Source organism: Mauremys mutica, chromosome 6 (genome assembly GCF_020497125.1).
Source record: "Mauremys mutica isolate MM-2020 ecotype Southern chromosome 6, ASM2049712v1, whole genome shotgun sequence".
NCBI lineage: Eukaryota > Metazoa > Chordata > Testudines > Geoemydidae > Mauremys > Mauremys mutica.
In genome coordinates this window covers 69,732,656-69,757,975 of record NC_059077.1, presented here as the reverse complement: position 1 = coordinate 69,757,975, position 25,320 = coordinate 69,732,656, and the positions used below count along the sequence as shown (strand labels likewise).

Sequence of the window (25,320 nt, the reverse complement as noted above, 5' to 3'; positions counted from 1 at the left end):
CTTATTTCCCCCCCACAGATAAAGTGCTTGTGTATGTGTATGTTAAACATGCAAGACAAAATCAAAAGATTTAAGAAAACAGTATCTTATGACCTGATTCAAAAAAGTATAAAATACACAGTAACTGACATTATACATTATAGAGTTTCAAAATTTATTAAAAAGTGAGGGGTAAGGGGTTATTGTTAGACTATACAAACCTTTAGATGAAGCTTTTGAAGGATGCGGGAGAGTAATCTAGGAAATTTGCCTGGGTCTATCATGTTAATGAGCAACACTGCTTTTTTGATGCTAAATAAAATGAAAGATCAGGTTAAGTTTCCTAATGTAAACATATTGGCTTTAAACAATGTAGTACAAATATTTTTGTTTTCTAATGTTTCACACACAAAGCACACTAGTGCTACTGGCTTCTAACTTAAATGAATTTGATACTTGATACTTCAAACACAATTTATAAAAATTATAAAAATTCACTGTGAGAGAAACAGAACCTGTGTCCAAGTACTGTAAGGATCAAAATAGAAATAGTTCCACCCTCCAATTAAACCAAGGCAGAGCTGATGCCCTGGATGGTTCAGCCCAGTCCACTGTATGATATTGACATGGTCTCACTGTCCCATTGGTGGAGAAACCCACATGCTGGAAACCTCAAGAGGCACAGTACTGACTCACTGGGGACACAGGCCCTGTGCCCCTGGCACACTGAGTAGTTTGTGTCCCAGCCGAGATGTCCCAGAGTTTCGGGGGGGGGGGGGGGTCACTGCCCAGGTGTCCCTGGCACACTGCAGAGTTGGGGGTGGGGTGTCCCAGCCCCGGTGCCACTGATACACTGGGGAGTTGGGGGGGTGCCCTGCCACACTGGGGAGTCGGGGGGGTCCCAGCCCCGGCACACTGGGGAGTCGGAGGGGTCCCAGCCCCGGCGGCCCCGGCACACTGGGGAGTCGGAGGGGTCCCAGCCCCGGCACACTGGGGAGTCGGGGGGGTCCCAGCCCCGGCACACTGGGGAGTCGGGGGGGTCCCAGCCCCGGCGGCCCCGGCACACTGGGGAGTCGGGGGGGGGGGGGGCCAGCCCCGGCGGCCCCGGCCCACAGGGGGGTCGGGGGGGGGGGGGCCAGCCCCGGCGGCCCCGGCACCCTGGGGTGTCGGGGGGGGGGGGGGTCCCAGCCCCGGCGGCCCCGGCACACTGGGGAGTCGGGGGGGGGGTGTCCCAGCCCCGGCGGCCCCGGCACACTGGGGAGTCGGGGGGGGGGGGTCCAGCCCCGGCGGCCCCGGCACACTGGGGAGTCGGGGTGGGGGGGTCCCAGCCCCGGCACACTGGGGAGTCGGGGGGGGGGGGGCCCCGCCCCGGCACACGGGGGGGGGGGGGGGGGGGTGTCCCAGCCCCAGCACACTGGGGAGTCGGGGGGGGGGGGTGTCCCAGCCCCGGCACACTGGGGAGTCGGGGGGGGGGGTGTCCCAGCCCCGGCACACTGGGGAGTCGGGGGGGGGGGTGTCCCAGCCCCGGCACACGGGGGAGTCGGAGGGGTCCCAGCCCCGGCGGCCCCGGCACACTGGGGAGTCGGAGGGGTCCCAGCCCCGGCACACTGGGGAGTCGGGGGGGTCCCAGCCCCGGCACACTGGGGAGTCGGGGGGGTCCCAGCCCCGGCGGCCCCGGCACACTGGGGAGTCGGGGGGGGGTCCCCGCCCCGGCGGCCCCGGCCCACTGGGGAGGCGGGGGGGGGGGGTCCCAGCCCCGGCGGCCCCGGCACACTGGGGTGTCGGGGGGGGGGTCCCAGCCTCGGTGGCCCCGGCACACTGGGGAGTCGGGGGGGGGGGGTGTCCCAGCCCCGGCGGCCCCGGCACACGGGGGAGACGGGGGGGGGTCCCAGCCCCGGCGGCCCCGGCACACTGGGGCGTCGGGGGGGGGGGTGGCCCAGCCCCGGCGGCCCCGGCACACTGGGGAGTCGGGGGGGGGGGGTGTCCCAGCCCCGGCGGCCCCGGCACACTGGGGAGTCGGGGGGGGGTCCCAGCCCCGGCGGCCCCGGCACACAGGGGAGTCGGGGGGGGGGGTGTCCCACCCCCGGCACACTGGGGATTCGGGGGGGGGGGGTCCCAGCCCCGGCACACTGGGGAGTCGGAGGGGTCCCAGCCCCGGCACACTGGGGAGTCGGGGGGGTCCCAGCCCCGGCACACTGGGGAGTCGGGGGGGTCCCAGCCCCGGCGGCCCCGGCACACTGGGGAGTCGGAGGGGTCCCAGCCCCGGCACACTGGGGAGTCGGGGGGGTCCCAGCCCCGGCACACTGGGGAGTCGGGGGGGTCCCAGCCCCGGCGGCCCCGGCACACTGGGGAGTCGGGGGGAGGGGTCCCAGCCCCGGCGGCCCCGGCACACTGGGGAGTCGGGGGGGGGTCCCAGCCCCGGCGGCCCCGGCCCCCTGGGGCGGCGGGGGGGGGGGGTCCCCGCCCCGGCGGCCCCGGCACCAGGGGGCGTCGGGGGGGGGGGTGACCCAGCCCCGGCGGCCCCGGCACACTGGGGAGTCGGGGGGGGGGGGTCCCCCCCCCGCGGCCCCGGCACACGGGGGGGTCGGGGGGGGGGCCCCGCCCCGGCGGCCCCGGCACACTGGGGAGTCGGGGGGGGGGGTGTCCCAGCCCCGGCACACTGGGGAGTCGGGGGGGGGGTGTCCCAGCCCCCGCGGCCCCGGCACACTGGGGAGTCGGGGGGGGGGTCCCAGCCCCGGCGGCCCCGGCACACTGGGGAGTCGGGGGGGGGGGGCCCCGCCCCGGCGGCCCCGGCACACGGGGGGGTCGGGGGGGGGGGGGTGTCCCAGCCCCGGCACACTGGGGAGTCGGGGGGGGGGGGTGTCCCAGGCCCGGCACACTGGGGAGTCGGGGGGGGGGGGGTGTCCCAGGCCCGGCACACTGGGGAGTCGGGGGGGGGGGGTGTCCCAGGCCCGGCACACTGGGGAGTCGGGGGGGGGGGGGGTGTCCCAGGCCCGGCACACTGGGGGGTGGGGGGGGGGGGGGGTGTCCCAGGCCCGGCACACTGGGGAGTCGGGGGGGGGGGGGGTGTCCCAGGCCCGGCACACTGGGGAGTCGGGGGGGGGGGGGTGTCCCAGGCCCGGCACACTGGGGAGTCGGGGGGGGGGGGGGTGTCCCAGGCCCGGCACACTGGGGAGTCGGGGGGGGGGGGGGGTGACCCCCCCCCCGCACACTGGGGAGTCGGGGGGGGGGGGTGTCCCAGGGCCGGCACACAGGGGTGTCGGGGGGGGGGGGGGGTGTCCCAGGCCCGGCACACTGGGGAGTCGGGGGGGGGGGGGTCCCCGGCCCGGCACACGGGGGGGTCGGGGGGGGGGGGGTGTCCCAGGCCCGGCACACTGGGGAGTCGGGGGGGGGGGGGGGTCCCAGGCCCGGCACACTGGGGAGTCGGGGGGGGGGGTGTCCCAGGCCCGGCACACTGGGGAGTCGGGGGGGGGGGGTGTCCCAGGCCCGGCACACTGGGGAGTCGGGGGGGGGGGGTGTCCCAGGCCCGGCACACTGGGGAGTCGGGGGGGTCCCAGCCCAGGTGTCAGGCTGGGGCGAGCCGGTGACGCGGATGCTCCCGGCTCCACCCTCCCTGCCGGGCCGGGGCTCCCCAGGCGCCGCTCTGCCGGGCGGTCCGTACCTGCCGCTCTCGGGGATGATGGGCGCTGCCATCCTGGCCGCCGCCACCGCCTGGTTCCGCCGCCAGCCCCCGGCACCAGGGGTAGGCGGGGCGGACGGGAGCCCGGCAGGCTCAGCCGGCCCCGCCCCCGTTCCGGGCGGTGCTATGGGCGGCCCCGGCTGGCCGGCCCCCTCCGCCAGGGACTGTCCTGACGCCCAGCTCGCTGCCCGGCGGGAGGGGCCCGGGAGCTGGGGCTGCTCGGCCCCCGCCGCGCTGCGGATCCCGCCCTGTCCGCTCCAGGGGGCGCGGGGCCTGCGCTGCCGCGTGTTTATCCGACCCCCGACCGTCCCCGCCGCGCGCCTACAACTCGTGTTTAAAGCGGCCGAACGCTGTCCCGCCACAGGGCCTTGTGCAGCGACGCGTCCTGTGCGCGTGGTTGGCTGTTTGATTGCGGAGTCGGCACAGACACCCGGCAATCCGGCGTAGCCGAGCCAATGCCAAGTGTATAGAACCTGAGAGCAGAAGGAACCGACACAGGAGGTTTAAAAATCCCACGGAAATCTGGTATTTATACAGCTCGACGCTCTTCTCAAGCCTTGAACCCGGTCCGACACTAAAGGGGAAACTGACTATAAACCAGAGGGAAATTGACTCGAGTGGTTTTCCTTGTCCAGTCTGGGGGAAATGAAAACACAGCCATACATTTTCAAAGGCAATTGCATTCTAAAAATTCTTTACATTGATATCATCTATCAGATTAGGATTTGTTTAGATTAGGATTTAAAGGTGTGTTGCTAGAACATGTTATCTGACATGTTCTAACTAAACCTAATTTCCCCCTACTGTTACTCACACCTTCTTGTCAACTGTCTGAAATGGGCCACTCATTACCACTTCAGAAGTTATTTTTCCTCCCTTGGTATCCTGCTGTCAATTGAATTGTCTCGTTAGACTGACCTAACACTTGTTAAGGCAACTCGCATCTTTTCATGTACACACACCTCTACCCCAATAGAACACGACCTGATATAACACAAATTCAGATATAACATGGTAAAGCAGCAGGGAGCCCAGGGCCCTTTAAAGCGCCACCTGAGCCCCGCTGCTTTACTCTGTTATATCTGAATTCGTGTGGAGCCCCGGGCCCTTTAAATCACCACCCAACCCCCCCTGCCAAAGCTCCAGTGGTGATTTAAAGGGACCAGGGCTCCCTGCAGCAGCTGGAGCACTGGGCCCTTTAAATCCCTGCCGGGGCTCTGGCAGCCAGGCTCTGGTGGTGATTTAAAGGGCCAGAGGCTCCAGCCACTGTGGGGAGCCCAAGCTCCACTGCCGGAGCTCCAGTGGTGATTTAAAGGGCCCAGGGCTCCCCGCAGCGGCCGGGGCTCTTGCTGGTATGCTGTACTAGACCAAACCTCATATAACGCAGTCTCACTTATAAGGTGGTGAGATTTTTTTGGCTCCCGAGGACCGCGTTATATCGGGGTAGAGGTGTATTTATACCTGCTCCTGTATTTTCCACTCCATGCATCTGATGAAGTGCCTTCTAGTCCACGAAAGCTTATGCCCAAATAAATTTGTTAGTCTCTAAGGTACCACAAGGATGCCTCGTTGTTTTTGCTGATACAAACTAACACGGCTACCACTCTGAAACTTGAAAAGGCTAAGCTTCCCTCTTGACTTTATCTCAACCAGTTTCATGTTCAGTACACACTATCTATGGTAAACTTTTCAAATGTGTTAGTTAACTAAAATATTTTAACACACGTTTTTATTCTAGTCTAGATACAACTAAATTCACTACCACAGTGTGGGTGTGAAGAAGTGGCTGAGTTATCATAGTTGAAATCCTGCCATTAAAAAAAAAAAAAAAAATTGGTGCTCCCTAAAAGGCAGCTTTGAGGACATAGGAGGAGACAAAGAGAAGATCATTCTCTTCTTTGGTAACTACAATCCTGTCCCTACATCATCTCTTCAATGTTCACATCAGAACCAGGCTCAACTCTTGAAATTTGAGGCTGGTGTGGAACTTTCTGTGTGCTGGCTGCTCAGGCCCTCCAACTCCCATTGATCACACCAGCTCCACACCATTTTCAGACAGCACCTTTCTCCAGAGTTCAAGGCAGCAAGGACATAAGCTTTAATGAATCTAGTACTTTCCACCCGACAATCTCCATTGCATCACCTCACCCAGCACCCCTCCCAACAGTAGCAACTTCAACACCTTTCATTAGCAACAAGCCCTGTAGCACTACCTAACACAGGGGAGGGGAAACTACAGCCCATGGGCCGGATCCAGCCCTTCGGGGCTTTCAATCCAGTCCATGGGATTGCCATCCCTGTGGCGCAGCAGGGCTAAGACAGGCTCCCTGCCTGCCCTGGCCCCATGTCGCTTCCGGAAGCAGCCAGCACCACGTCCCTGCAGCCCCTGGGGGAGGGGAGATGGGTGGGACAGAGGGCTCGTGCTCTGCCCTTGCCAGCAGGCACTGCCCCCCGCAGCTCCCATTGGCCAGGAAGGGGAACCATGGTCGATGGGAGCTGGTACCCACAGGTGAGGGCAGCGTGCAGTGGAGCTGCCTGGCCTGCCCCACCCCACCCCCAGGAGCCACTGCTGGACGTGCTGACCACTTCCGGGAGCAGGGTGGGGCCCGGGCAGGCAGGGAGCCTGCTTTAGCCCTGCTGCACGCCACTGCCACCCTGGAGCTACTCGACGTTAGCAGCGCCGGGCTGGAGCCTGCACCCCAACCCCCTGCCTTGAGCCCCCTCCCGCACTCCGCACCCCCTCCTGCACCCCAACCCCCTCCTGCACCCCAACCCCCTGCCCTGAGCCCTCTCCCGCATTCCACACACCCCCTACACCCTAACCCCGTGCCCTGAGCCCCCAACCCCCTGCTTCACCGTGCACCCCTCTTGCACCTCAACCCCCTGCTCTGAGCCCCATGCCGCACCCCGCACCCCTCCTGCACCCCAACCCTATGCCCTGAGCCCCTTCCTGCACACCCCAACCCCCTGCCCCAGCCCTACATGCATGGCCCTGCATACAATTTCCCCACCCAACTGCGGCCCTTGGGCCAAAAAGCTTGCCCACCTCTGACCTAACATCACTATTTTACCCCCACCCAGAAACACACATGCCACCATTAAAGCAATACTTCCCAACCCACTAGCACTAAATGTATGTATGTATTTTTATTTTAGGTTTATAAAATAGGCAATTGTAAAGCCTGGGTGCATTTATTATAATAAAAAAATGAAAACGCTGAAAATAACAGTTAAATGTGGTTGAAAAGGTTTGTGAGATATTACCAGAAAGGACTTGCCAGCAGATTGTAGAGACAATGATTTCAGAAAGAAGGCTGAAGTTGTTTGGACATGCGGTACAGATGTCAAGAAACTGTACTACTAGACAAGCCCTTGATTGGACGCCCCTTGTTGGAGGCAGAAAAGAGGAGGACAACACATGACACAGAAGAAAATCATTGAGAAAGATGCTGCTGTCATGGAAACAGACTATAACAGAGCAAAGAACATAGCATTAGACAAATGGAGGTGGAAAGATTGTGTTGCCTTGTGTCAGAACACACAAGAGCATCTAATATATAATAAATAGCAAAAGATTATGGAACTGGAGTCATGGCAAGAAACCATGGCAGGTGCTGGAGTCAGATGGAGAGAGGTTGAGAATCCTTGGTCAAAGGAATTATTAATAATTTATGGAAAGCAACGTGTTAAACATATAGAGTGAAATCCTAGCCACGTTGAAGTCAATAGGAATTTTGCCATTGACTTCAGTGGGGCCAGGATTTCATCCATTATTGTTTAAAGGATAGTAGCTATTTAAGTAAATCCTTTGTTCAGAACAGAATTCATTATATACTGCACCCCAGAAAAAAGTCTTGAGTAAAACCAGTGACCTTACCCCAACAGAGGAATTGAATTCTAAAGTGGAGAACTCCAGAGTGAGGGAATAACAGAATTCCCACCAAATATATTAGCAGGATTTAAATCCACAATCTCCTTCATGAAAGTCAACTATTTTTTCAAGCTATCCTATAAAAGATAATTAAATACAACTGTTGCATTTATTTTTACACATTTTCATGCAACCACCAGAAGACATACAATCCCATGAATAGAGTAAAATCATATTAAAGTTGGGCAAAAAGTTAAGATTTCACACTAGCTCTACGTGCCTGGAGAATCTCAAAGATCAACCATTTAAAAGGACAAGGTAGATTGGAAATCCAGATAATTTTTTAAAAAGATTTCAATCTAGTTCAGGTACTGCATATGCTCCACAATCTCCTTGCCAGTTCTGGGTTTATAGTTATATTTTCCTATGTTTAAAATGTTTTTATCTCACCTATTACTGTATGAAAGACACACAAAAATAACAGGAAACTGATTAGAGAGAGTAAACAGTTAAACTATTTATACACAAAGGGCTTCAAACGCACAAAGTATAACTGAAAAGAGAAAAAAAACTTTTTTCCTCAGGTCTTTCATTTATACTCATTTTAGGTGTTTCATGTAACAATAATAGCTTTAAAAGTTCAGACATAAGTGGGATTTTTTAAATTGACAGTGTCCTTTGAATATGGTAGTTATTTTTATTGGGTAGAAAAACATGATAAAAAATTGCACACCTATTCAAGTGATTTATTCATGCAATGTGATTAACAGATCTTTTCAAAACTGTTCCACCATCTAACAGTATATCAATACCATAAAATTGCCCAGCTTTGTTGCTCTAGACATACTGCTGTAGATCTTGAAGTGACTGGGCAGTGGTGAGGCATTTTAATCCATCTACAGAAATCTTTTGCAGGATCAGGGTCCTAGGCATTATGGCTGAGATTTTAGGGAATTTAGCTAATGAACATGGGGCTTCTAAATCCCTTGAACAGCTTTTTAAATCTCAGTCTCCATGACCACCTATGCCTTACCCTTCTCAGGTGTAGAATCATATATTCTGTTCTATTGTAGACTGTGATCTACAAGTACCAATAGACCCTTAAATACTGTTTTCCTATCATTTGCACAGAAATGTTTTACAGCCTGTTCTCTTCATTCAACTTTTCAGTTAGAATTCATGCAGGAATTTCCTTTGTGATTTTTAATTTTTAAAATGCTCCTACAGAAGACAGAGGAAATATTCATAATTAAAGATGCTTTGAAAATGTTCATATTCATTGCTATTTCCAGCTCCAAAGTATCTTTTGGATCTGCCCCTCCCACAATTTGTTCTTCTCATTGTCATTCTGTACTCCCTCACTCCTTCTCTTTTCCTACCCCCTCATTTATCTTTCATCACTTGCCCTCTTCTGGCATTTTTCCTTATTTCTAAAGCACAATCTTATATCCCTTATCTTGAACACACTATGTTATCTCTTTAGTTCCGAATGTACACACATGAATATATTGAACTACTTAAAAATTGTTTTCAATATGCCATTTGTACAAGGCACCTGGCCCTAAAGGTTGACTGTGTAATCATCCTGCTACTAAGTAAAAATAAAATAATGTTTCACATGAAATTTCTCTTACTGCAACCAATTATGTAGCAAATGGTTTATGCAAAAGCATTTAGCAAACTATAAAGTTGTGAGGCAAGAGATGAGACTGAAAATAGCTACTAGGATTACCATGTTGTTATGGAACACATCCAATCTTATATATTTGGAGTTCAAAATCTAGCTGGAAATAAAAAACCTCCTGTAAAATACATCTTAAATATATCCTCATTTTGGCTGTGTACATCATAAACAAGCATTGCCATTGTTGGTTTCTGTTGATGAACTGTATATTATGTATATTTTTATGGGCTAGATTCTACTACCCTTACACTGAGTTATACCCTACTCTTTGAATAATTCCACTGAACCCAATGAGACTACTTACAGAGTAAGATACTACACACACAACATGTACAAGGGTGCTAGAATGTGGCCTTATGTAAATAATCACTGTGTATTTCTAGGACTACATTGTGCATCTTTTACTCATGCAGGTGCGCACTTACTCACATAAGTAGTCCCTTTGAAATCAGTGGGACTACTCAAGTGAGTCAGTGCTTCACAATGTAAGGGTTGCATAATCTAACCTATAATCAAGAGCAGTATCTGCAGACAATATTTTGTTCATAATGTGAACCTACACGTAAGACATGATCTTATGAGGGACCAAGGTCCATACACTCCCACCTGAATAGAGATGGCGGGAGCTCAGTACCATGCAGGAGCTGGCCCCAAGAGAACAATAAAATTACTTTTATGGATGGAAAAAAAGGATAAAAACCTTTGTATATTTCATGCCAAGGTCAAAATCAGAGTTGATGAAGTGCCAGTATTACATTGTAACAAACGTACAAAGGGTGCTGTTAGCCCAAATTCCACGCATCTACTTTCCAAGTGGAGTGAGATCAGATATGGGTTACTGAAGCATGCATAATTTATTTGAAAATGCTAAAGATTATGTCTAGTGTGCCAAAGTGAGAATCTACAGACTAAGCATTGTCTTTGTAACAAGATAAGAAATTCAACAGAACTAGGGTATTATGATTCTGGTGAAACTATTTATCTAGGGCATGTCTCAAGTTCTACTGGTTTGGGGCTAGAGTCCTTAATCTGGTTTGAAAATAGTGCTTGAGCTCAGTTTTGCTCTGTTAGAGGGTGTTAAAGGGATCAAGAGAGTTGCCTGGAAAAGGCTTCAAAGCATAGTCGTTTTTTTGTTACTGCAGAGTCTGGTGAACGTTAATATAGAGTTCGTTCCTCAACAGATGCTGACATGTATAAGTTCAATAACAGGATGGATTAATTTTCCTCTAAATGATGGAGTGGATCTGACTGGCTTCTAGCCAATACACAGATGTTTATTTTAAACCAGAAGGAATGGGTTAGTGGTCTAAGCATAGGATTGAAATATCTAGACACTCTGGAGCCAGAGATCTGAATTCTCTCAAAGCTGACAGTCCTTCATCCTTCTTAACCACTATAAATACATTTAGTACCATACAATTTACTGGGTGAGGATCTTTTGGACAAGACTGTAAAATTAGGCTCCATGTGGACAGGATCATATGACACTTTTCATATAAATAGGGTGGGGGTCTCCATCACCTGCTGTTTTACAGTATGCCAAAGACCATTTGACTGCTATCCTCCACTCCAAAGGTGGTGGTGTATGTAGACACTGTAATTTAAAGTATTTTTGGATCCTTTGGGTGGAAGGAATTACCTAAATAATAATACTAAACTCCAATAAATAACTTTTCACCCAGAGACCTCCAAGTGTTTAACAAAGAAAAATAAATATGAATATCTCAATTTTATAGATGGGGAAAACTGAAGCACAGAGAGGTGAAGTGACTTGTCCAAGGTCATACAGTGAGTCAGCCCTGTTTTTACATGAGCTATCATGAGCATGCTTTTTTTTTTAATCTGCTTGACATTTTAGACATGACTGTATTTATAAAATTCAATGTGCCAGATCTTCAGCTGGTGTAAGTCACAGCTCCATTGATTATAGTGGAGTTACAATGATTTATGCTACAGATCTGGACATGTGATTAAATAGCAGTTATCTTCTATAATTGCTAACTATCCTTTACTAAATCTGATGGAGTACGATGAAAATGTGAAGCTGAGACCCAAACAGAAACTGAATCTCACAGTGGTTCTATTTTATTCTCCCAGTTGTCAAGACCATAAAGGTGGAATTTGCTTAGCTGCTCTTTGTGGTCATATAGAGTTTAGACAACACAATGTCCAAGCAAATGAGAATTTCAGGGAGAAAAGTCTGTGATGTGATGTGGCTGAAAAAAAATCCAGGAAGCAAGACTTTGCTAGTTCAGACACATGAAGTGGACGAATGAAGGGGACCTGATGAAGACAGCATGGCAGGAGGTGATGGTAGTAAGGAGAACCTATGGAAAGCCAAGGAAGCAATGGACAACTGGTTGGATTGCATCAAAAAAGATGGTAAGCAGAAAGACCTTAGTACTGTCTCAGACAGACAAAGATGGTGGATGCTTGCATGATGACCCAACCCCAGGTGACGGGATAAGAAGATTATGTGATGGTATTTTATATTAATCAGTCTATATTTTTAATGTATCTGGGTTTTCATCTTATTTTAGCCATAGTGAGAACTCTGAGACACTAGGAACTGTCAGAAAAGCAGCTGTGTGTACTGAATAGATATGCTAAGTATAACGACAGTATAACACACTGTTTAACTTCTATAATTTGAAGTGTCAAGTATCAGCGGGGTAGCCGTGTTAGTCTGGATCTGTAAAAGCAGCAGAGTCCTGTGGCATCTTATAGACTAACAGATATATTGGAGCATGAGCATCCGACGAAGTGGGTATTCACTCACGAAAGCTCATGCTCCAATATGTCTGTTAGTCTATAAGGTGCCACAAGACTCTTTGCTAATTTGAAGTGTGTGAGTGAAAGAGAGAGAGAGAGAGTGAGTGAGTGAGTGTATGCATGGACAGACCTTGGGGGGTGGTCCAGAGATGGTCTCTTCCCCCGCCCTCTATTTTTTTTTAATTAGCCTTCTAGAACAAAGTTATTCCAAAAGGCAAAATATTTGCTCTTTAAAAGTATTTTATGAGGCAAAAAATGATTTAGTACTATTATGGGAAGGAGTGGTTTTACAGGAGGCAGGGAAATTATCCAAACCTTCCCTTTACGTTGTTGCTGACAGATTTTAACTAAGGATCACCTGCAAGTCCCCTCTAACATGGTACTGAATATTTGACATTTAACTACACACAGCCAATAGGCAAGTGCCTAAGTTTTGTTTCACTATTGTTACTACTTGTTTCTTACATACATCAGTCACTGAGTTTCACTATCAATAAATAATATATGGTTGACATTGTGTAGTTTTGTTTTCTGCAACTGTGCTCATGTGAATTAAACTTGTGCACTGACTGCTGCTCATTCTGCATACAGGAAACAGTAGAGGGAACATTGTTTGGAAACAGGTAGAACCATCTTCAAATTGTGTCATTGTTCCCTATGTACCGTGATATTATTTTTATTACCCTTTTCCTCCCGCCCCCTTCCTTTTTCTTTCTTACAACCACTTGTTGCATATTCAATTTAGACTACAGCTCTTCAGAGCAGGAGCTGTCTTTCACTCAGTGTTTGTATATGCCCAGCAGAATGGAGTCAAGATCCATTTTAGGATTTCAAAGTGCTACTATCAGACAAATAATGAGCCTGTAAATGGATTTCTTTGTAGATTTACATTATTCTGGTTTTTAATCACTTGCTTCAGGGATTTACTTATCAAGGGTAATCTGTGTCTAGCTGAATCTGTCCAAGAGAATGTTCATTTTCTTCCATGGCTCTGGAGCAGCACTACCAGGGATGAAAATCCCAGGTTTCTGGGGTCCCCTGCTCAGAGGCAACCCAGCCACGGGGACTAATAGCAACAATTAAACTGCCATAAATCATGTAAATTAGGACTGTCAAGTGATTTAAAAAATTAATCGTGATTAATCACACGATTAATTGCACTGTTAAACAATAATAAATGGTATTCTATTTAAATATTTTAGATGGTTTCTACATTTTCAAATATATTGATTTCAATTACAACACAGAATGCAATGTGTACAGTGCTCACTTTATATTTATTTTTTATTACAAGTATTTGCACTGTAAAAAACCCCAAAATAAATAGTACTTTTCAATTCACCTAATACAAGTATTGTAGTGCAATCTCTTTATCATGATATTAAATTTACAAATGTAGAATTATGTACAAAAAATACTGCATTCAAAAATAAAATAATGTAAAATTTTAGAGCCTGCAAGTCCACTCAGTCCTACTTCTTGTTCAGCCAATTGCTCAAATAAGCTTGTTTACATTTGCAGGAGATAATGCTGCCCAGTTCTTGTTTTCAATGTCACCTGAAAGTGAGGGTTCTCATGGCATTGTTGTAGTCAGCATCGCAAGATATTTATGTGCCAGATGCGCTAAGGATTCATATGTACCTTTATGCTTCAACCACCATTCCAGGGAACGGGTTCTGCTCCATAACAATCCAAAGCAGTGCGGACCAACACATGTTCATTTTCATTATCTGAGTCAGATGCCACCAGCAGAAGGCTGATTTTCTTTTTTGGTTGTTCAGGTTCTGTAGTTTCCGAATCAGTGTTGCTCTTTTAAGACTTCTGAAAGCATGCTCCACACCTCGTCCCTCTCAGATTATGGAAGGCACTTCAGATTCTTAAACCTTGGGTTGAATGCTGTAGCTATCTTTAGAAATCTCACATTGGTACCGTCTTTGTGTTTTGTCAAATCTGCAGAAAAGTGTTCTTAAAATGAAGAACGTGCTGGGTCATCATCCGAGACTGCTATAACATGAAATGTATGGCAGAATATGGGTAAAACAGAGCAGGGGACATACAGTTCTCCCCCAAAGAGTTCAGTCACAAATTTAATTAATGCATTTTTTTTTAAATGAGCTTCATCAGCATGGAAGCATGTCCTCTGGAATGGTGGCCGAAGCATGAGGGGGCATACGAATTTTTAGCATATCTGCCACGTAAATACTTTGCAATGCCGACTACAAAAGTGCCATGTGAATGGACTTGTAGGCTCCAAAGTTGTACATCATTTTGTTTTTCAGTGCAGTTATACAACAACATGAAAAAAATCTACATTTGTAAGTTTCACTTTCACAACAAAGGGATTGCACTACAGTACTAGTATGAGGTGAAATGAAAAATACTATTTTTGTTTATTTTACAGTGCAAATATTTGTAATTAAAAATAATACACACTTTGATTGCAATTACCACAAGAATACAATATATATGAAAATGTAGAAAAACATCCATAATATTTAATAAATTTCAGTTGCTATTTTATTGTTTAATAGTGTGATTAAAACTGTGATTAATCATGATTAATTTTTTTTATCGCAATTAACTTTGAGTTAATCTCCTGAGTTAACAGTGATTAATCAACTGCCCTAACATCAATTTTAGTCAGCAGCTGCTGTGGTTCTAGGGAGCATATTTCCTTTCAATAGCACCATGTGTCAGAGTTTCCAATATATTTTTTTACCATTTCCAGTTCATGGGAAATTTCCAAAAATGTTTTATTCCAAATTGAACTGAAACCAAATTGCGAAATTTCCCACAAACTGGAAATTCCAAGTTTTGGCCAGCACTACTTATATCACCCCGTCATTGTACTATATGGCCACAGTTATATGACCATCAACAAAGTATTAAAAAAATAATAATAATAATCTCTCTTCCTTCACATCCTGGAAGAAGAAACAGCTTGATTAGTTTATAGAGATTCTGTTGTTGTGGATGTTTCCATGTGAGAAAGAATGGTTATTTACCCTCCAGTAACTCTAGTCTTTGAGATATGTTGTCCATATGTATTCTAGTTCTGGTGTGCCTGTGCCCCATGCATATGAGTGTGGAATTTTTTTTTGAAGAGCAGTGTCTGTTGGGACCATGCCTGCACACTGCATGCTCTCCAGCACCCCATAACCAAAAGCATAAAGGACCATTCAGTTACCTCTCTAAAACAATTGATACAGACCTCCAAAGTAGTGTGGAAGGAGGGCAGGTCATTGAATACATGTGGACATCACATCTTGAAGACCCACAGTTACTGTAGGGTAAATAATCATTCCTTCGAATGATTGTCCACATCTATTCTACTTCTAGTGACTCACAAGCACTAATCCCAATTCTTCGAGGTGGGTGGTCAGAGTCTACTGAATCAATTATTGTAAGTCAGCTCTGCAAAGCAGGCATCAGTTCTGGCTCCCTCTACCAAGAAGCAGAGCTGGGCAAAGATGAACTGAACTCCAGGTAGATGATCCACAAATCTCCAGGACTGGAATCCCTCTTAATGAAACTCAGAAGCTGCTTGAGCTCTGATGGAAAGGGCCCTGATCTGTGTAGGGGGGGGCCCCAACCGTCCAAGGGATGAGGAAAGTGTCTGATAAGAGCCTGTGCTGGATCCCCTTTTGGAGCACACACTTGGCACTTTTTGTTTTGTTCTGTGGCAAAAAAGGTCTATCCTTGGGTGTCCCCACTTGGAGGAGATGTCATGTGGAACTGAATCCTTTACTGACCACTCATGACTGTCTGTGAGTTGATGTACTAGGGTGTTTTGCAATCCTCAAAGATGTAGGGCCACATCATCTCTCTTTGACAAGTGTAACCTTCTTTCAGGAATTTTGGATGGCCCAGAGCATCTCAGAGTGTCACTGAGGTGTAAGATGTGGATAGCTCTGGAGCCAACAGCTTTTTTGTGGAGGCTAATAATGTTGACTCTGGCTGGTTGGTTACTGCTAGGACACCTGATACCATGAATCTCATGGGTACCAAGAAGGTTGGTTCCAAAGTTGTTTCATCCACATCCAGGAACATGATAGGGACCACAGAGGATGGAGTGCTCTAGTGTCAGTACCAGGTGTTTTGGTGCTGGTGCATTGGCGGGGAGCCAAGAAGCTTCTTCAAATGTCATCTGAAGACCCTTTAGTGCCAAGACATCAGCAGGACCCATTTTGGGCATGAAACTGCTTCCTGCTTTGGATCTACTCAGAGCTGAAGAGGGAGATCTGTGACTCCAATCACCCTGAGAGTGGTGCTCCTTCCTTCCTCTCCCTTCAGGAGGAGAGGGTCGGAAAGGGGAGGGAATCTCTTACTGACTCCATAGTCGAGGAGTTGGAGGAGTGAGACTTTCTTGCCACCAAATGAGCCCAGGAGCACTGGGTGGTTCTCTGGCTTACCAGAGCAAACACTGGGATGGTCTGGTCAGGATAGGTGGTCTTCTCTTCTTTGGGAACCAAAGAGGTCTTTGTAGATTTCTCTAAGAGCAAGACCTTCAGCTGGGATTTCCTCACTTTTGGGGGCCTTTTCAAAAAGGAGCAACATATAGAGCACTTGTGTAGTACATGTGCTTCACCAAGGCAGAAGCTGTAGAGTGTCCATCACTGATAAGAATGGCTGCCTCACAGGAAGGACAGGATATGAATCCTGAAGATTTCGAATCTGCCATGTCCCAAGGTGTCCAGTGCCGGAGCACCTTCTGGACATGAAGCCTTTCTACTTTTCTTTTTTGCAACAGGCTTAAAAGTAGAAATTTAACTGTACTGACCTAGATAGTGTTCTATACCTAGAACACTATCTATAACTAACTACTAACAAATAAGCAAAGAAAGAATCACACAGTGAGCAGAGACACTGACACGAACGGTAAGAAGGAAGTGGAGGGCAGTTGTGGCCAGGGCCGGCTCCAGGGTTTTTGCCGCCCCAAGCGGAGGGGGGAAGAAAAAAAAAAAGCAAAAAAAAGAAAAAGCTGTGCTCGTGATCAGCGACACTTTAGCAGCAGCTTCACTGCGCCACTTTCTTCTTCAGCGGCACTTCAGTGGCAGGTCCTTCCCTCCGAGAGGGACTGACGGACCCACCGCCGAATTGCTGCCAAAGAGCTGGACGTGCCGCCCCTTCCCCTTGGCCGCCCCAAGCACCTGCTTGCTGCGCTGGTGCCTGGAGCCGACCATGGTTGTGGCTGCACTGCTATTTATGCCCTCAGCTATGGGCCACTGGAGGGCATGCAGGGGGCAAGTGCAGCCCCAATAGACATTGCTACCCGCCTGCATGCAGTGCATTCACACCAGGAGGAGCAGAATACAAGCGGAATCACTCGAAGACGAATGGATTTGTCATACGTCTGTATATGTGCATGTGTGAAAAAAATTATTGAGGGAAAACTTGAATCAAAGCAATGTGATCCTGTTTTCTAGAGTAAGGAAGTTGTCTGACCACAGCATTCCTGACACCTGTAATTTTAGAAAGTAAAGATTTAGGAGGACCTTGTTAGCTGCCTCAGCAAAGTTGCCAAGGATTAAGGAGAATGAAATATATACTTGTCCCTAATGGTGAAGATTAAGGCACATTGGTGAGGCAGAGAAAGGTGCATGAGCACCACCAACAGGTACTTTAGCCAAGTCAATCCAGCCCCTTTCACAAAACCAAAATTCACTTTTATTAAAGGTTGAAAAATAAAAAAGAATGAAAAGAAAAACATTGCTCAGTTACAAAAGCTAGCAGAAAAACATCATTCAGGGACAAAAAATGGTAACATGCTGATCACTTCACCAGCTTCAGTCTCAATTCTGTCATAAACCCATTTTCTATTACAGCGACACGCTGGTCCACATTTGTTCGAATTGCATTTAGGGCACGGATAGAAGCAACCCAGGCAGTTCTTCTCCAGGCAGTCACACAAATCCATGTTATTACAAAGCAGCCTGCCATGTTTGTCATACTTCTTCATAGTTCTGTTAGAGAAAAAACAGTGACCCACAGAGAATATTTCAAACTCACTCAATGACTGAAGTAAGCTAATGAGGAAGAATCTACACAGGAGCAAGTACTTTCTTCTGAACACTCTTGCAACATAATGAAATGCCAATATAAGATTCTGCTAATAATAGACAGTTATTAAATGTTAAGTAATGTGTGCCACAAAAATAAGTCAATCTTCTGTTAAACCAAACAGAGAAAGTCTATTTACTCTGCTAAACAGTCACATTTTAACAAGGTCTATGAAAATATTTGTTTTTTAATTTTGTGTATATTGAGTAAACATCTCAATTTCAAAAGACACACAATAAATCAAATATACCATCTTACTTGTGTTTATAAAAAAAATCTTGGTTCATCTTTGCCATACGCTCTTTCTTCTTCTGCTCTCTAGTTTCAGGGTTGAAGTCAGCTACTTGAGGTCCTGGGTTTTGAAACGCTAAGCATTTTAGTTGCCGCTCTATTTGTTGCTATGAATGAACAAACAAAGGAAAGACTATAAACACCAAAGCTAGCTAGAATTTTTTTATTTACTGCCATATATGTTTGCTAGTTTACTACAATCAAGGAAAGCATTATTTCAACATTATGCAATAAAATGAAGGTCCACTAAAGTACACAATGTGCCTTTATAATAAAAATATAAAAGGACACAGTGATTGGCATGTAAGGCAAAAACCTGACCTACTGTAGCAATAGTCCCATTTAAAAACAGTTCATCCATCTATTAATTTTTTAGCCAATTATGCCCAAGGCCCATTTTGTCAGCTAACAGAAGAGGGCATAGCCAGGGATTTCCAATTTTATGCAGGGAATGCAGAGAAAGGAGGTGGGTAAGCATGACATGACAGCCCCTAGGCTTGAAAACTCAACCTGCAATGTCCACACTGCTATTTTTAGTGTGCTGGATCAAGCCCCACTAGTGCAAATCTCTCTGCCAGCCCTGGGAGGCTCTCTCCCAGCTGCAGTGTAGACACAACCAGAGAGCTCAGGTTGTAGTACCTCACCACAAAAATTGGTTGGTTTTCTCTTGGTTTTTGAAAAATTATCACTGTGGGCAGAAACACTCCCTTCTTGTAAAGGCCTAGCTAGAGTGAATTCGAGAAGAGGAAAGAAGGAGCTCAGTACTTGTGTTGTTCACTTTCTGTCAGAGAGATTGGACCACATCATAAATGCCATCTAAGAAAGCAGACATTGCATATTCTAAAATATTTTGCAGTTACATACTGTTGCTCTTGTGTGTTTTCCTTTGAATCAGAGCAAGTTTCAAAACAGAAGTTCTAATGGAAATAGAGTTGCTGAAAGATTGTTTGATTTCTGCCTCTCAGTAATACACCCTTTCACAATGCTGCCTGGGGCCTTTCTGCCCTGTTCCTTGTTTATATCTATCTTGCACAATCCCTACCAACTACCCTAGTCCAGGCCCCCATCTGTGTTGCATTAGCTCTTCTCCAAATTTTCCCCAGTGAACCTAATTTTGCATTCTTCGAATTACAGTTTATTAGACTGTTCTTCCAATATGAATATATATCTCAACATATGAAAAAAACCTTAATAAGGATATTGCATCATTTTCAATTATTCTGAATGTTCAAGGAAAGCATTATTTCAACATTATACAATAAAATGAAGGTCCACTAAAGTACACAATGTGCCTTTAAGGAAGTAATTCAATAGCCTACAATGTAAAAGAAAATACTGTCACTGTCCTAATCTTAGCTGGATCATTCCTTCTGTTCTCTTACCCACCTCTGTTCCCTCAGCTCCCCATTACCTATCTCTCTAAGAAGAATCTGGGGGCAAGGAGAAGGTATGGAAGATCATTAGTGCTGGAAAGAACAACTTGCAGGACTGAAGTATATAAGAAAGGCATGGAGGAGCCAAAGCAAACAATTCATAGAGATTGACAGTACTTTAGCAGGGTTATTTTATTGTATTTTTGCTGGAAATCTGGATCTATAATCGTATTAAACTGTTTGGAGGGGTTAAAAAAAATGGGCCTTATTGTCCAATATCCTACAACTTGGTTTGTCATTTACACCTGTACAATGCAATTGCGACTGAGCATAAAATGTTACCAGTCAGAAGAGTAGCATTTTACATCCACTTTTCACTCACTATACACATGATGTAGTAAATGATGATACAAGGTGCAAGGTGGTAATATTTGTTTGGGATTCTCAAGATTTCTGTAATAGTAGATTACCGGTATTTTATTTATAAATTGATCTTATCTTCTCATACATAAATTGATGTGAATCAGTTTCCATCATCTTCATTTCAGACTCCACCATATTGTTTCACTCACAGTCTATATATTTTTTTTTAACAACAGTGTGCTCCCAGGGGAGGGTTCCAGTCACTCCACACTGGTGGTAGCAGTGGGAGCTTAAGCAGATTCTCCGTTCTTGTGGCACATGTCCAATAGCCAACTGAAGGTCTTTTATTTGCAAGCTGGCTGACATCAAGTACTGAAAATTAAAGCCACTGGCCTTCTGATAAGCAGTGGGACAACCTCATCAGCTGGCCACATGTAGACATTTACATTTTGTGGGTAGAAATTGGGTTTTACTCTTAAAATGTAGTCCCTACTCATAGGTTACAAACATTCCAATTGGAAGCAAATAATAGACAACAATGGAGGCTGAAATGACAAAGACAAGGAATCCCTTCCAGAGCTAAGGGTAAAATTAATTACAAAGATTAGTTCCTGTTCAGAGGACTGTCCCACTTCCCTTCCTCCTCCCTTGCTAGAACTATGAATGGCTCTAAACACTCTGTTAAGTACCGTGCACTTACTGCTGTCATTTCACTATTTGCTTTTACTTGTATTTGCACATTTGCTCCAGCCCCTGATCAGTAACACAGTACTTCAGAAGTCATACCAGTTGCTTCTGTGCTATTTGACAATCCTTAGCGGGAGTGGCATACACTTCTACAGGTTCCTCATGGGCAGAATTGCTTTTCTCAGTACAGTTTTCTTCCAAATGATCGCTCATTTCAAGACACTAAAAAAAGGAAACATCAAAAATTGAGCACTTTAAAGAGATATATACAGGTGTGAGAACCACAGACTTATTACAGGGAGCTGGTCAAACTTTTAAATTGACCAGCTGGTATCCATCTCAGACCTTCAAAGGTTCTGGACCCACATTGCTTATGGAAAAAAATGTGTCAGTATCCGGTTCTATTTTAGAAATGTTATTAAAATTGTGAAACACAATATAAAACCTAGAAACATATCACCAAAGGTAAGCTATTATTAATAAACTAACTAAAAATAAAACATTGCCAAATCAGAATCAAATAAAGATCAAATCAACAAATCAAACAAGGTAGGCTAAATAGTGGATTGGAGTTAGATCATCAAATTAATATAAAAAATAACTGATCCTCATATAAATACTAAGGAGGCTGAGAATGTGGCTGTGCAGCTGGGTATATATCCCAACCAAAGAATTTTACCATGGTCAATCAAGTGTGTAATTTGAATCTAGTTTAAAAGCCTAATATTGAAACTAAACTATTACCTAATGTCTGAACCTCAATCTCAGAGCTATTACCCAGTTTCCTTTTAGACTTCAATTCTCATGTGGAACTAACCCTTTCCTTCCCTGTCCCCAACGCCGATATTATAATACAAACCTTTAACAGAACACTCTCTGTAAGCAGAAATGTAACAACTCTTATGTACTAGAAATTGCAGGTGACAATCTAAAGTCTCTCAAGACTTTTAAATACAGAGAATACTGTAATGAGTGTCTTTATCAGAAAATATTTAGGGCTGTTTAAACCTGGGGAACTTTTCTTTTTGGTGTTTTCCCCATGTGGGTTTTCTGGATGTGCATGCTCACAGCCACACTTTTACTTCCACACCCTAAAAATAAAGAAAATAAAAAGGCTAAGACCTCTTCCACTTAATAAAAGCAAAAGAAAAAAAATAGAAAAAGGAAAAATAAGGTATTTAAAATGTTTGCAAACTCTTCAGCGCTCTGTCTTCTGGACTCTCACTTAGTAGGAGTGCAAACAATGTTCTGTTGGCAAAACACTTCTCGCTAACAGAACTTCTTTGGGTGCTGGCAGAGACTGGTCAAAGGCTGAGCTGGCCTATTTGTTGATGCCATGACTTGCTCTCCCCAAAGTGATCAGTCCTGAAGATTCTGGAATGACAGTCTGCCTCTGATGTCTTGTTGACACACCTCCCCCCTCCCCAAAACAAACAAACAAACAAACAAACAAAAAAACCCCACAGGTGTCTCAGCCTTACCTTTAATTCACACCATTTACAGTGTTAATCACTCTGCCTTGAAGCTTTCCCTCCAAGGTCTTTAGACAAATCAGATGCAAAGCCTACCTTGGTGCTATGCAACTTGATCCAATCAACTTTGTATTGGGTTACTGTTAGTAAGCATCAACTTGGAAAAGTTCTGCTTAAGCCAGCAATTAAAAATATTTTGTATTTTCCATATTACAGAGACTGTTGGTCTGTGACCCTCCCCCAAAATATCATAAATTCAGGCACATAAGACCACTATTGAGGAAACTGGCAAGGTCTTATCTGGATTCAGTGTCTCAAAAGGACATTATGGAAACAGGAAAATTCATTATAAACCCCCTATAAAAACAACAAGTGGAAAAAACCCTGACACAACAAAACTGAGTTACTCAACAGTCCATCAGCAAAAAATAAATTCAAATTTCCAATAAATGTCATCAACTCCACTTTTTCCTCATCTAATCTCAAAACAGGCAATTGTTCTTATTCTTTTGGATACAAAGCAATTACTGCAATCTTCCTATTTTGGAATTGGGCTATAGGTGAGACAATTCATCTTCTAAAATCTAATTTTTGATACAGAAAAGTTACTGTAAAGCTCATCAAGATAGAATCCATTTAAAATAAGGAATTTTAAATGTTATATAAGGTTTGTTACCCATACAAGCTAGTCATCTTATATAGGGTATATATGAGGAACCGTAATTGTAGTACAGTAGTTTTAGTCTAAAATTTTGGCCAAACTTTTCAAACTTGGATGCCTAAAGTTGGATACCTAAATCAATGTTTAAGTGCATAAATAAATGGTCAGAAGTTCAGAGGTGCTGAGCACTCAGCAGCTCTTAATTAAATTTTATTATAAATTATTTGTTATTTCTATTTTATCTAGTTAACTAAATATGGCTGTAAGTGCTTGATTTTAGGCACGAACATTTGAACAGTTTGACCCTTTTCCTTTTATTTACTGAAATAAACTAAGAAGACTACTTTGCAGGGCAAGCATAATATTCCTCCAAAGATCCTTAGGCCATTGTACATTTTTTAAATGATTCCTGAACTGTCAATGGTCATTTACATTTTTGCTATCTGAAATGTTTAAGACGGACCCTATGTTTATGCAGCTGCATAAGTGATCACATAATTCTGCATTCTTTTGAAATTACAGGTGAATTGAGCTCCACAGCTGAACCTTTCACTTAAAATCATAAAGTCTGTAGCTCAATATGGTTGTGAAGAAAACCTTCAAGATGTGAACCAGGTGCTACAGATGTAGTGCCTTCTGCATGAGTCTGTAAAGACAGCCAGAAACAATAACTTTGAAAAAAGATTCCATTTCATCACAATGGGGTGTTGATTCTGAAGCCCAGTGACCACACTTTAAATGACAACACTGTTAACTGTTTCCTGCTAATCTTTAAAGCAAAAGTATCAAGCTAATGTGCTCATCCATTGTTGCCGGAAGTAGTGGCAGACTTTGGGGCAGAGTAGAGTGGCAACTAGCTGAAGAGATGAGGAACAAGGAATTCAAACCCCTCTCCCAAATTTAAAGTAATCTCTCTTGAGCCCAAAAGGAGGAAAGTAAGAAGAGATACATTCCCTTTGCAGTATCAAAAGCCTCAATTGCCTCCTGGTTTGCCAAAAACCAAAACTGCTTCCCATATATTCCTGTGTGTCAAAAGCCCCAAGTGTCCCTTCCCCATCTGCAAAACCTCTGACTTCTTCTCCGATAACTTGTACAATGCAGTTAAGCATTGCAATACCAAAGTGTGCAGCACATTGAAATTTGGGGGCATAATAAAATAGATTTAATTCAGTATCAACTTAAATAAACAAACATCATCAGGGCATATTGTACTGGTTGGACGACTGCTGAACGGGTGATGAGGAAGAGAGAACTTGAGGGCAGTGCTGCATAATTCCAGGATCCCAGCTGCATAATTCCAGTGTCTCTTCTGTATGATTTTAATAAATACTCAAGTCTTGTTTCATCTTTTGCTATTCAGGAGTAGGAATGTTACAGTACAGCAACGCTGCATATTTTCAAGTGCAAAATGATGATCTTCAGACACTCCAACACATTTTGGGTAAATCATGACATTAAGACATCAAAGAATAACCATTTTAAGGAATTGTCACTAAGCTATTGAAACAGTAAATTACTCTCTGGAATATAAAAACACATACCAACATTTTCACAAAGCAAATAGGAGCCATCAATGATATGCAACAGATGTGGAGAATACATGTACAGATCGTTAACTTAACTTGCCATTAGGTGTCACTGTTGTTCTACACAGGTAATATAAGGTCATGGTCAACCAATTTTTTAAAAGCATTCACTGTGTAAGCAAATTAACTGGTATGGGTGCTATAGTTTGTCATATTTTATGGACCTCCAAAAGATGTGTCGCAATAATATATGCCACATTTCTATCATTCCAGACAGCAGCATAACAATTCATCAATGTACTGGAGGCTCTAAATGACAGGTGAGGTGAAAACTCTGCCTGTTAAACCCACACTTTTTCATTTTGCACTATTTTTGCTTATACTTGGAGTCTACTTTTATGATTAACATAAAAAACGCATCACTCCCTCTGCTAATAAAACACCTATGGACTCACTCACATAATCAGCCAACCAACACACTCTCTCACTTCTCCATTGCTCACTGTCACACAGCTCTCCCCCAGAAGGATAAAGGGAGAGAGAATTGCATGTGACAGATGCTGGTTTTGCCACTTAATGCACCTTTGGAAAGTGCTTAGAAATCAAGGTGATGGGTGCAGTATAAGAATTTGAATACAATAGAATCACTCATGCAACACACACAGCTTGCACCAGCATTCATTATTCCCCATCAAACACCCATTCATTCCTCTACCCCCTGCCTGCTGGGGAACATCTCAGTGCTCTCTCCAGTCTGCTGGGGATCTCTCTGCCCCTCACTTCCCCATAGGGGCATCTCCAAGGGCCTCCTCCATGTGAGGCTCTTAGAGCCTTCCCCATCTGCTCGTGGATCTCCCGGAGTGCCCCACACTTGGGATCTCTGACACTTTGACATGGAGGGG

At 45.7% G+C, this 25,320-nt stretch overlaps 2 protein-coding genes and 1 long non-coding RNA gene across 16 annotated transcripts in view; 1 reads left to right on the top strand and 2 right to left on the bottom strand.

Moving 5' to 3' along the window:
• The window catches only part of COMMD10 (COMM domain containing 10), a 175,738-nt gene extending 171,860 nt beyond the window's left edge, over positions 1 to 3,878 (bottom strand). For all 3 annotated transcript variants that reach the window (XM_045021213.1, XM_045021215.1, XR_006580445.1), the window contains exons 1-2: positions 3,641 to 3,878; positions 201 to 291 (exon numbers count right to left, since the gene is read on the bottom strand). In XM_045021213.1, coding sequence (XP_044877148.1) covers positions 201 to 291; positions 3,641 to 3,672 — 123 coding nt within the window. In that variant the 5' untranslated portion in view covers positions 3,673 to 3,878. The remainder of the gene's footprint in view (positions 1 to 200; positions 292 to 3,640) is intronic.
• Positions 3,791 to 25,320, top strand: part of LOC123372774 — a 21,889-nt gene continuing 359 nt past the window's right edge. The window contains exons 1-2 of the long non-coding RNA XR_006580446.1: positions 3,791 to 4,183; positions 24,692 to 24,738. This is a non-coding gene — a long non-coding RNA (uncharacterized LOC123372774). The remainder of the gene's footprint in view (positions 4,184 to 24,691; positions 24,739 to 25,320) is intronic.
• Positions 17,659 to 25,320, bottom strand: part of ARL14EPL (ADP ribosylation factor like GTPase 14 effector protein like) — a 21,388-nt gene continuing 13,726 nt past the window's right edge. For 3 of the 12 annotated variants that reach the window (XM_045021224.1, XM_045021225.1, XM_045021228.1), the window contains exons 4-6: positions 20,859 to 20,981; positions 18,304 to 18,443; positions 17,666 to 17,948 (exon numbers count right to left, since the gene is read on the bottom strand). In XM_045021224.1, the coding sequence (XP_044877159.1) occupies positions 17,726 to 17,948; positions 18,304 to 18,443; positions 20,859 to 20,972 (477 nt within the window). In that variant the 5' untranslated portion in view covers positions 20,973 to 20,981 and the 3' untranslated portion in view covers positions 17,666 to 17,725. Of the gene's footprint in view, positions 17,949 to 18,303; positions 18,444 to 20,858; positions 20,982 to 21,767; positions 21,837 to 23,355; positions 23,598 to 25,320 lie in introns of those variants that run through there. The other 9 variants (XM_045021220.1, XM_045021223.1, XM_045021218.1 and 6 more) reach the window with 8 other exon arrangements.